Source organism: Artemia franciscana, chromosome 18, assembly GCF_032884065.1.
Source record: "Artemia franciscana chromosome 18, ASM3288406v1, whole genome shotgun sequence".
Classification (NCBI taxonomy): domain Eukaryota; kingdom Metazoa; phylum Arthropoda; class Branchiopoda; order Anostraca; family Artemiidae; genus Artemia; species Artemia franciscana.
Genome location: NC_088880.1, coordinates 11,874,870 through 11,887,610, shown reverse-complemented (window position 1 = coordinate 11,887,610; position 12,741 = coordinate 11,874,870). Strand labels below are relative to the sequence as shown.

The following is a 12,741-nucleotide window of genomic DNA, read 5'->3' as shown; positions in this document are numbered from 1 at the left end:
AAGTAAAAGAAAAGGAGGCCCCAGCTTTAATAAATAAGAAAAAAAAGACGTTTTGAATCCCGTGTTTAGTAATCAAGTAAAAAAAAAGGAAGCTTGAACCCCAGGTTGAGTGAACAAGTATGAGTTGTTTCGATGACAACTCTGACCATAAGGTACCGGGTTGAATCGACAGTTTCCTCATCTTCTTGCATAAAAAATCGGTACGAACACTAGAGGGGCCTGCCGAACGCTCGTCATCCTTTGTTGACATCCTTCTCCTTCTTAAACTTTCTGAACATAACATACGCTTTTCAATTCCGAGCTCATTAAACCAAAAAAAGAAACTCGAACCCGAAGTTTAGTATACAAGTTTTCTGATTTTCAAGCCTTTATTTTCATAATGCTTTTTATCATATTCTGTTGTTTTTTCGTTTAATTAGTGATGAACCTTAAATTATCTATACATTCTAGATCTAGAAATTATATTAAAATCCTAAATGAACAATTAGGGACAATGTACACTAAAATATCTTTCGAGATGTCTGGACTTCAATTGTTATCTTTATGAAAAGGGAGACCCTCTACCAGAAAATCTTTGTTGAGCATTTTTTTTAGTGGTAAGACCAACCTTAAATACTGCCTACACATTTTGGGCCAATATCAAAAGTAAGATTTTGTTCAATTTTTCGGCCTTTTTGTTCTGTGAAAGAAGTCCTAGATAGTAAAAATTCACTTTTTATCCTAAATAATATATTGTTTTTTATCCTAGATAATACAAGTTCACGAAAAAAAGAAAGCTCGATTTTATAGGTTTAGTAGATAAGTATTTATGCACAGGTTTTCAAAGTATTTTTTTTTCTCAGATTATTTATTTGCTAGTTTAATTACTGAAGAAGATTCATCTGCGAAACTGAAACCCTCCCCTAAACCTAGAGCGTTTAAACTTGCCAATCTTTCATTTCTAGACCAAAAGAGACGGGGAGACAAAGTGAAGCATAGATTTTCAGAAAATAGAAATGTTCTTGCACCCTTGAAATAGTGGTGCTTTGCGGGAACACGCACTCCATATACTTTTACACAACATAAACTCCATATACTTTCCTTTACACTTGGTTTGAACTGCTGTTTAAATTTTGCTTTTCATTTTTGAACAAAAAAAAAAGAATTTGCAATAATTGTAGGCTAATTAGTTTATGCAAATGTGGAAACAGACCTCGAGAAATTACTTTTCTAAATATTTTTCTTTTATAATTATTTTCTAAATATTTATTTTTCAGGGCTGCTGCTCAAAGATCCCGATTAAAGCGAAAGAAACAAATGGCAGAACTATTGCAGAGCAATGAGACAATAATACAAGAAAACAAGCGATTAAGAGATGAATCAATGCTGTTAAAGCACGAGATTGCTGAGCTCAAATGTCTCCTCCTCGCGCATGCTCAATGTCCCGTCACAAAAGATATTTTAGAAGGTATCTCGTTTTTCTCCTTCTAATTAAAAATTACCCAGGGAATAAATCTTTTAAAACGGTAAGCAGTTAATGCTTCCTGAAGTCTAATCCTCAGCACTGCTCGTCAAACTTTCTAAGATACCTGCGACATAGATGGTGCCTCAGAACATATAGTAGAAATAAGTCTCGTACTTAGGATTTGTTTCAGGGGGAGGGTACAATTTTGAAAAATGCAAAAAATAGGCTAATCATGTTATGAAAGAAAAAAAAATATGAAAAGCCATTGAAGTCTCAAGATTCCGCAGGAACACAGGGCGTACAGCAAGCCCTATCCTCTATCTGCATGTGGGCCTAAACTGAATATGGGGAATATCTTAATCCTAACTGTATTTTACCTTAAAATGTAAATGGAAGATGTATAAACTTTTAGATACCATTATTAAAAATATACAATCTATTTTTTTTAATCTAAGATTTAGTTTGCTATGTTTTGGATCCTGTTAAAAAAACAAAAAAACAAATGAAACTAATCACGTTTAGTTCCTTTCATGGGTGTTCCGTTGCTGTAGATTAGAAAGTCATGGTAAAGGAAAGTCTTACGCTTTCCTTTACCATGATCTAGCTTGCACGGGATGAATTCCGTACTTCCCCTAATAGCCATTATGAGAAAACTCGTACTCAAAAGGGCTAAAAATTAGCCATGATAATTCATCAAATTTAAAATTGTATTTTGTAGGTATTTTTGATAAATTTTATTTTATACCCATGAGAGGCCCACCCGAAATTTAATTGAAAAAAATGCTCTTGATGTATTTTAGAGCAAATTCATATGCACTTTGGATCCATCTTGTTTCAAGGAAGACTGAAAGATAACATTTTTGTATGTAAAGTCATTTCGCTACTGTAGTGATGTAAACTCGCCAAGGTAAAGTCGTTGTGCACCTAAACTTCCATTTAAAACCATATTAAGACGTCCCGATTTTAAAATGACCAAAGTTAAAAGGAAACCATGACCTCAGATTACCTCAGATCCATATGGAAATCACTTAGTGTGATTACTCGACATGAAGGTTTCACCATTATACCAAGTATTTCATTAAGGATTTGGAGAACTAAGGGGGAGAACCACTAAAGAGATCGGTACGCAATACCTACAATTGAATCCTTACCGTGAATTCATAGGCAGTGCCATAGCGCCCTAAGTAAAGAGCGATGTGGGTACAATGCATTTTTTTTTAGGTTTTTAGTTTTAGACCAGGACACTTTGTGTCGAAGGAGTTGTCGTAGAAACTTTGAAAAGGACTCATTCGATTGGAAATTAGAAGGGCTAGTGCCCTTTTTAATAGTCGAAAGTGATTAGAGGGTAACTAATTCCTCTCCCATGCCTACCATTTCCCTATAGAAATCCAATCAAAATTTTGAGATAATTATTTTGTTCAATGTAGATGGAAGGTCCGAAAATTATGTCTTTGTGGATGAAACCCCCACAGAGCCCTCAGTGCAAGGGTTGTAAGTTCTGCTCTGGGGTATAATCTTCAACGTTGCCATTTTGTTCAACGTAGTTGAAAGGCCCAAAAATTATGTCTTTGAGGATGACACCCCCCCCCCCCCAGGGCTCTCAGGGAAAGGGCTGTAAGTTATGCCCTGGGAGCATACAAGGTTTATATAGAAAGGGTGATCGCAAAAACTTTGGAGGGGGATTATTGGATTGATAATCAGAAGTTGTTGTGCCATTTTTGAGAATCAGAGAGATGGGAGGGTGTATCCCCTCCACGCCTCGTATTTTCCCGATATGTATCTGATAAAAATTTCGACATGGCTATTTGTTGCCGTAGAAACTCCAAAAAGTCTCATTCGATTGGAAATTCAAAGGGCTGGTGCCTTCTTTAATAGTCGAAAGTGATATTAAGGCAACTAACCCCCCTCCCACTCCCACTATTTCTCCAAACACATCCAATAGAAATTTTGAGATAGCCATTTTGTTCAACACAATTTAAAGGTCCGGAAACTATGTCTTTGAGGATGACAACCCACCCAGACCCCTCAGGGCAAGGTTTTAAGTTATGCCCTGGGGGCACATAAACTATTTATAGAAAGGTAATCATATAAACTTCGGAGGTGGCTTATTGAATTGGTAATCAGACGCTCGTATTTTCCCGAAATGCATCTGATAGAAATTTTGAGATGGCCATTTGTTGTCGTAGAAACTTCTAATAGAGCTCATTCGATTGGGAATTGAAAGGGCTAGTGCTCTTTTTAATGGTCAAAAAGTGATTGGAGAGCAACTAATCCCTCCTCCCACGCCCACTATTTCCCAAAACACATCCAATAAAAATTTTGGCATAGCCATCTTGTTTAATGTAATTGAAAGGTCCGGAAATTATGTCTCCGAGGATGACAACCTTCTGCAGCCCTCAGGGCAAGGGTTATAAGGTATAAATAGCGATTTGGACGTAATGCGTTATTTATTTATTTATTGTTTAATGGTTTTAGACCAGGACACTTCGTATCGAAGGAGTTTTTGTAGAAACTTGAAAAAGGGCTGACCCGATTGGAAAAACTCGATTTAATGGTCGAAAGTAATTGGAGGGCAACAAACCCCCTCCCCATGTATACTTTGGAGGGGGCTCATTCGATTGCTAATCAGAAGTTTTAGTGCCTTTTTTGATATTCAGAGTGACCGGAGGGTAGATATCCTCCCTCTCTCCTAAACCTTGTATTTCCCCGAAAGGTATCTGATAGAAATTTTGAGATGGCCATAGGTTTTCGTAGAAACGTCGAGAAAGGCTCATTTGATTGGAAAGTGAAAGGGCTAGTGCCCTTTTTAATAGTCAAAAGTGATAGGAGGGCGACAAGCCCCCCCCCCTCACGCCAATCAATTCCCAAAACACATCTAATTAAAATGTTGAGATAGTCATTTTGTTGAGCGTAGTTAAAAAGTCTGGAAATTATGTCTTTGAGGATGACAACCCACACTCTCCTCCTCAGAGCCCTCAACGCAAAGGTTGTTAGTTATGCCCCGAGGGCATATCAGGTTTTTAAAGAATGGGTGGTCGTAAAAATCCGGGAAGGGCTCATCTGATTGGAAATCAGATGTTCTTGTGCCTTTTTATGAATCAATCTACCCCCCCCCCCACTACGTCGAGTTTTCCGAAAATTCATATGATAGAAATTTTGAGATAGCCATTTGTTCGAAAATAGTCCGAAGATCATATAATAAGGCCTTCGGGGTTGACATGACCCCCCAGAGTCGTAAGAATTGCAAGTTATACCCCAGGGGCATATAAGGCTTTTATTGAAGGGGTAGTCGTGTGAACTTTAGAAGAGGCCCATTTTATTGGAAATGTATTTCTTGTTCTTTTTTAAGATTCGAACATGATGGAGAACAACTAGCCCCCCCCCCCCTCCCTGACATCTTTTTCCCCGAAACCATTTCAATTGAAGTTGTGAGATAGCCATTTTGTTACCAATAATCTAAAAATCCTATAGCATTGTCTTTAGGGTGGACACAATCCCCCAGAACCTATGTCCAAGGGTGGTAAGCTATGCCTCGGGGCATACAAAGCTTTTATGGAACGGGTTGCCGTATGATCTTTGGATCGAATGAAGCTCATTTGATTGGAAGTCGGAAGTAGTGCGCTTCTAAAAGTCAAAAATGAATGGAGGGCAATCAGCCCCCCCCTCAAGCCTATTATTCCCCAAAACGTATCCGACCGAAATTTAGAAGATCTTTTTTGTTCAGCCTTGTTGAAGGGTCTAATAGTTATATCTTTGGGGATGTGAACCTCCCCACAGTCCTCAGGACAAGGGCTGTAAGCTAAGCAATTAGTTCATTGTTTACACACAGTATATGCTATCGAGAAAGGTATGCATGTTTGAACTTTACTTTCCAAGAAGACGAAGTGGATTTAGGTGAGCCTTTCAGAGAATGTTGAGAGGAGTGTTAAACTAAATCAAAACCCGTTATGTGTAAAAGGATTGTCAAAAGGGTGTAACACAGGAATAACTGAGTATATTAATTCGGAAAATTCAGAAAATGATAAGGGATGTGATCAAAAAAAGCACTATCTGCATTCTAACAATACTACTACAACTATCACCACTACTACTACTAGACTACACCATTTACAGTATTGAGGGGAAATTCGAACTAAATCATAAGACGCTATGTGCATGCAAATTGTCAAAGTAGCATATCTCAAGAATTGATTTGGGTATTAAGTTGGAACTTTCAGAGTGCTTAAAGGGAAGATCATCTCACCAAAAGGGAATATGTGCGCACTACTGCTAATGCTACTGATACTGCTACATTGCCTTCTCATGCCATGCCTTACCAGAACATACTTTGCGATTTACTGAAAAAAGAATACGTTTTATATGTTTTCACTTTTTTACTTTTACAAGCAAAAACTTAGGCTATCAGAATTTTAAGGAATATAATATGAAAAAAACTTCGTTTCTTAAAGAGTTAAAGAGGCTGCGTCCCAAAGTCGAACCTTAAAACGTACAGGAATTAGAAGAGGCAGTTGGGGGGCTGCCGCCCCCCAAACCCCCAGCTTTTAAAGACTCTTTTGTACAGGTTTTTTTGTGGGGGGACTTCATTGTTACTAATTACTAGTTTCGGCGCAATGGTTCTCCTGTCCTCTTGTGTTTAACATTTTTCGAAGTTATTCCATTATTCATTCATTTCATTTTTTTGTTAATTAAAAGAGGGCCTTTCCGAAGCCAAGAGCGGGGGGTTAGCAAAAAAACAAAAAATCTGTACAAAAGAGTCTTTAAAAGCTGGGGGTTTGGGGGGGGGGCAGCCCCCCAACTGCCTCTTCTAATTCCTGTACGTTTTAAGGTTCGACTTTGGGACGCAGCCTCTTTAACTCTTTAAGAAACGAAGTTTTTTTCATATTATTTCTGTACTTTTTTCTACAATCCATGGTGGATGTAATTTAATAATTCCTGTACTCCTCGTATAAAATATAAAAATATAAAATAGAAAAAATAGATAGAATGACCGAAATGTTTCTTTTGCTCATAAGAAGCTAATATTCTGTTATCTCTCAATTGATAAGCTGTCCAGGTGTTATCAAAATTATACACTTTTATTTTGATGTTGTGAAAAAAACCGCCCGTAAGCGACTTGAACCCTCGACCAGAGGATTAAAAGTCCCACGCTCTACCGACTGAGCTAATCACTTGCATGTGTGTAAATATAACTTCTAAATAACTTTTAAAAATTTCAAATTAACATGGGCTCTTATGGAGAGAAATGCGTTAATTAAGTAGCTAATGCGTGGTTTCTGGAAAACAGGGAAGGAGTTATCGGATCGAGCTGAAATTTCGCGGATAAGCTCCTGGGCCGTAGGGGACCTTAACTTGTGAATTTCAGCCCGATCGGACAACGTTAAAAGGGGGTGGGGCTGGGGGGTCGAAACTTTCCGGGGGTTAAGATTTTCCTACGAAACTTTCCAGGAAAATTACTCGGAGAATTCCGCATCGAATGAGTCTTCGTATACCCAGATCCGATGTCGGCTGTGACCTGTAGGCGTCTAGGAAAAAAAAGAAAATGAACATTAAGTGGCTATGCGTGGTTTCTGGAAAACAGGGAAGGAGTTATCGGATTGAGCTGAAATTTTGCGGATAAGCTCCTGGGCCCTAGGGGACCTTAACTTGTGAATTTCAGCCCGATCGGACAACGTTAAAGGGGGGCTGGGGTTGACGGGTCGAAACTTTCGGCCAGATTTTCCCCATGAAGGAAAAGTTGGAGGGGGATGAAATTTGGCAGGTTTCTTAGTTGGAGCTCGGGCTACGAAATGCATCCCTCCCCATCCCTCTGCGACCACTGGAACCGAAGATCGCTTAACATTGTCGTGGGTCGCCTCTTTATAGAGGCACGATTGTGCCTCCTTGATATGTCAACTAAACTGACAATTACACGGTCACCTTTTTTTTCTTTTTTTTTTCAGAAACGCGCAAGTTATGTTCTGGTCTTGAGAAGGCATGGGGGTTCGTGCCATGTCAGCCCCCAAGAATTATACCAATTGCCCCATTATGCTTAAAAACTAAATGTTACTTTAAAGTAAATCAAATGGCATTGTATTTATGGTTGCTAATAAGACACCTCAGCAATATATCAAGTACGACTGGGGTATTAAGTTGAAACTTTTGGGGCTACGACTATTACTACTTCTACTCTTACAATTTAAATAAATAAAAAGAGTGTCAGTGTAGCCAGGTTGTCCAAGATCATAGATAGAATATTCTGGGAATGATATTAAGTTTTGTTTTTCAGGTAAAATTCAGGAGTTTTAAAATTAAATTAAAAAATACTGCATGTGTTATGAAAAATTTTGAAAAAGTTTCCTTAACATACAAATAGCAATCCAAACTATGAATTGTTATAGAAAAAACTGAAAAGATATGAAATATTTTTCCCCTGAAAAAGACTGTCAATAAAAATGAATAGGAATGAATTATAAAAATTTTTCGACAAAAGAAACAACAGCAAAACTTGACAAAAAATGAGCAGAAACAAAGTCAAAAAATCTTCCAAGCGTAAAGCTACCATAAATCACTATCACTACATAAATGAAACTCAAAACTAACAGAAATTACAAAAAATAGTCGAGTCAAACTCAAAACGAGTAAAACTTTTGTTAATGTTTTTTGTCAGTAACTGGTAAGTTATGTTCTTGTTTTGAGGAGGCATGGGAGTTCATGTCATGTCAACCCCCAACATTTATGCAAATGGCCCATTATCTGTATATCTGTTTATATAATTATTCTTGAATAATTTTTTTTTAATTTCGATTTTTTCCCTGAAAATTTGCTTTCAATCTTGATCCCTAGAAATCAAAGAAACATTTTTAAACTAAATAAAATTATTTGGATAATCACAAATATTTCCCCATAGGGCCGACGTGAAGTCTTCAGGTTTGGCATTTTGTTTTAAAGACGATGAAATAGAATTATGATTTTGTAGCAATCTCATTTTTAAATTCTGGTTAGTACGTCCCACATAAGAGTAAAATCCTTTCAAGTTTTTAAGTTACAGGGCTGAGTGATGGAAAGGCAGTGTGGTTTTCGAAGTTATCTAAGCGCAAATTATGTTCTGGTCTTGAGAAGGCATGGGGGATATCGGCCCCAGACATGTTAATGTTTGCTCATTCTGAATTTGACTCTGCTATTTATTCTAGTTTCTGTTCATTTTGAGTTTCATTTATATCTTGATAGTTACCGATGGTAGTTTTACGCTAAGATTACTTGAGTTTATTTCTGTTCACTTTTGGCTTCATGTAGCTCTTTATTTTTCTTTGAAAAACTTGTTTTGTCGAAAAAAAGTTTCATTTTTTTTTTAATATAAAAAGACAACAAACCAAAGACACTTTTATAATTTTTAGAATATCACAGCTTACAAAATAGAACATTGATACATAATTGGAAGGCAAGACGTTAGCCATCCTTCGTCGATTCTATCTTTTCATCTTATAACGAGGGATATTATAAGACATTCCATCCAGAAGTGTCAAAATATGACTTGTGTACGTATTTGGATTTATTGACTCAGAATTGATTATCTCAGAATTATTGTTTGGAGCCAATTACTCTTCTTTTTGGCCCTTAAGCGTTTTCCCCTGCACAAAATTGCAATTGTGTGCCGAACACTATTCTTTTGTTGCATGCAAATGACATGGCGACAATTATATTTTTCAATTATTGTAGCAACTATAATATGTTTTACAAAAACTGACTCCCAAATCTTAATTGTACGAAACATGCGTCGCTTTTGTAGGGCGTGTTTTAACGCTACGCCTTGTTTGGTTTAACCGATACGAATCTCAGTAATACAGTGTTCCAAAACGCTTTGAGTACATGGAGTGCTCATAAAAATTTGTTATTTGCTGTTATTGAAATAGCAAAATTGCTAAGTATATCTCAATGAACAACTAAGGACGACTGGTTTAGCTCGCCAAAGCCCAGAAACGGATGGAAACGAAATGTATCGGCCAGCTTCTTCTAATTTTTTAGTGACAGGCTGGTTAAGTTTTGGCCACGAACGATAACATTTTCGCGGACCTCTAACCAATTCACAGCGTGTCAACAGCCGTAAGCGTGCTTCGATTTGATTTACACTTTTTTGTGGTAAAAGCAATAGCGTGGTAAATCGATAATGTTTTTACGCGCCTTCAACCATTTCACCATTTGCCACCAGGCGAATGTGAAGTACACTGCTTTATGGTAAAAGTGCCAACACATGGAAACAACCATTATTTACAACAGAATGGGTTCCCCTGGTGATTGTTAAAAGATGATGTAAGCGTTATTTTTGCTAATGAATTTACTTATCTTGTCATGGTAAATCAAAAACGTTATCGCGTACATCCAACCTGTTCAGCACACGCCACCAGGCGTAAGCGTACCTCCAAGGGGCCTATACTGCTTAATGGTAAAAGTGATAACATAGGTTAAATGGGCCATCCTGTACAGTGAAATTGTGTCACGCCATCACTGCTAAGATTTCCTCCCCACTCCAAGTTTCTTTGACTTAATATCTTTTGTTGGGCAGTTAGTGTTGATACCTGCTTGGAAAAGCCCTCTCGGGAGAAAATACGTATGGTTTGCCATGGAAAGAAAACTTAATAATCCTAACTCAGATATTGTTCACTTGGTAAAAATAAGGTTTCTGAAAATATGGTATGGATTCTGGAAAAAAGTTAGAGCCAGGAAGATAAATGTTGTTTCAAGAGTAATAAAAACCTGAAGAATTCTCAGATGAAAAAAAAAGCTTATAATCCTATCTCCCTCTGTAGCAGTGGAGATTTAACTTTAAAAGGCACTGACACGCTTATTCGGCTGTGATTACCATGATAATTTTTGTGCATGAGGTCTTGTTATTACCCAATAGCCCAAAATATTACAGTTAGTTTTTGCTTAGTCAGTTAATGCAAAAGTAGGTATCACTCTAATCAGCATTGCCAACTAAGGCTACTAAAAAGATTTATAGATAAGATAAAGCGTTAGTTGTCAAATGGCTTTTCGGCCTCACCCCACTGATTCATTCGTATTGGTCTCTCCTTTTCATACTATCATCACTGGTGTCGTTATTTATTTTTGCCAACTTTACGCATGCAACTTGAAAATCGACATTTCTGTAACAAAAACTAAACTGACCATAATCATTTGTAATAAAAGATATACTTTTATCCTAAAAATTTGCTATTACTGATGATAGTAATGAAAGAGGGGCACTAATCACCTATTGGCATTGATCCATTATTAGGTCAATTTGGAAACAGATTTAAATTGTAAAGAATTGCGTCAACGTAATGTTTACTATCCTTTCGCTTTGTTTATTGTAATTTCAAGGAATTCTTTCAGGTCGTGTCACAGTAACGATGCCTACTTTGGAGAAATCTAAAGTAAAACCAAGCTTTGTCAACATCCTCCCGGTTAATTCTTCACCTGATCCACGGAAAGTATTTCTTGTTTTGCCTCCCAAAATAGAGGGGACTCACCACATTAAAGAAAAAATGTGTCACAGTGTCATTGTTGGTCCTCGACGACCTGATTTGAAAAAGCTTTAGCACAACATGTCATTTTTATTTCAGAGTTGAGCGTTCGTCGCAATTCAGTTTGTTAACAGTGTGTGGGCATTAAAGTGTTTAAACGTTATGATTTACATATCTATTTTCTGATATCTTAAATTATTCGTAGTTGAGGAATCATTGTGACATAGAGCTCCCAGTTACTTTTTTTTTTCTTGTTGGTCAATTCGTCGTGTTTTAGCTTGTTTATGAGTTATGCATATTTTAATAACAAGCAGTCTGCTACACTAATTTTCTTAAAGAAAAGGATATATCTTAATCAACCCTCTCATCAGGAAATTAGCCTTGCTTATCAGTAATAAACGCGGGCTTTTGGTTTAAGAATTTAAAATATTTTACATTTTCTTAATGTTTTTCAAGTGGTATCAAATGAGGAATAAGTGTTTTGTTTGGATGTTCTCGACTGTTCTAAACTAAAGAAGTGTATTTTATGAAACCTAGCTCTTAGCAATGAGCATTTTTATGAACTTGCTTAAAGTGTTTAGCAGATACGCATCTTTTGGGGTTAGTATTTTTAATTTGTCACTTTATAAGGGAAATGTTTTTTCAGGGATAGGTTTCATAAGCGATACTCAACTAAATGAAACCAATGATCGGCATCTACTTTTCCAGCAAAGATCAGTAGTGTACCGGTTCTGATTTCTTGAACATAATTTTTGATCACTTTGAAAGTGACAGACTTGGAGTGAAACAAAACGACTCTTATAACTTCTATTTATTTAGCTTGCTATTATCAAAAGGGTTTAGAATTTTGTTTTGTTACTTTTTCTTAAGCTCCTAAATCATGCGGGCGCCTTTAGTCATTGGAACCGGTCTTTTTCATTCTATTGGATAATACTAAATGAAATTCAAATTCCAAACGATATGCATCTAGTCTTTATTGCAAAATTAAATTACTTTTGTTACATTTTGACATTAAAATTCATATTCTTTCTTAGAACTAAATTTATCAAACAGTGTATTTACATTTTTTGCTTTTTTAGGAAACAAATGGAAAAGGTAAGCAAATGCAAAAACTACACAATAAAATAGATGAAGAAAATTTGCTTATTAAGTAATATCCCATACCTTGTAAGGTCTTATTAGGGATGGGCTTAATCCATTTAGAAGTTTGAAATTCAAGTTTGGTAATAAATTATTAAGTGAGCTCGACAAGGCCGTATCGGGGGAGGGAGTTACCAGGTTCGACCCCCCCCCCAAAAAAAATTCATCCGAATCGTAAAACAAAAACAAAATGCATAAACTACATTTTTAAGGCGTTTTTTGTATCAACCCCACCCTGCTCAAAACAAAAATCCTTAATTCGTCCTTGGAGCTTGAATTCTCAGCCAGTTTTTTGACGTATTTTCAGAAAACAACGTACTAAGTTTTTAAATTATTACTAAGTCCAAACTGTACCCGTGGGGGGGGGGCAAACTTTTTTAGCCCTCCTCCCTAAATGTACGAAATTCAAAAAAAAATATATATGCTTCTTTCATACAATGTCCTTAATGAAAAGTTTACCATAGTTACAACATTCCAGCTTCCCTGGATAAAAATTCTGAGTATTGTGCAGTTTTGAGATTAAAATGTATGGTGCAACTTTGAGAGAAAAAACATGGAAATGTGCGGAACAAATACATCAAAACAGTGAAAAGATTGTAAATTTCATTAAAATTAAGCCTGATATGGATATTTTTTTCTCGGGGGGGGGGAGATGCCCCTAAACCCATTTATGTT

The 12,741-nt window shown here is 36.6% G+C and overlaps 1 protein-coding gene across 1 annotated transcript in view; it reads left to right on the top strand.

Moving 5' to 3' along the window:
- LOC136038617 (cyclic AMP-dependent transcription factor ATF-2-like) overlaps positions 1 to 11,089 on the top strand; it is a 50,977-nt gene extending 39,888 nt beyond the window's left edge. Inside the window, exons 6-7 of the mRNA XM_065721845.1 lie at positions 1,257 to 1,447; positions 10,796 to 11,089. Coding sequence (XP_065577917.1) covers positions 1,257 to 1,447; positions 10,796 to 11,001 — 397 coding nt within the window. The 3' untranslated portion in view covers positions 11,002 to 11,089. The remainder of the gene's footprint in view (positions 1 to 1,256; positions 1,448 to 10,795) is intronic.
- Positions 11,090 to 12,741: the final 1,652 nt, after the last annotated feature.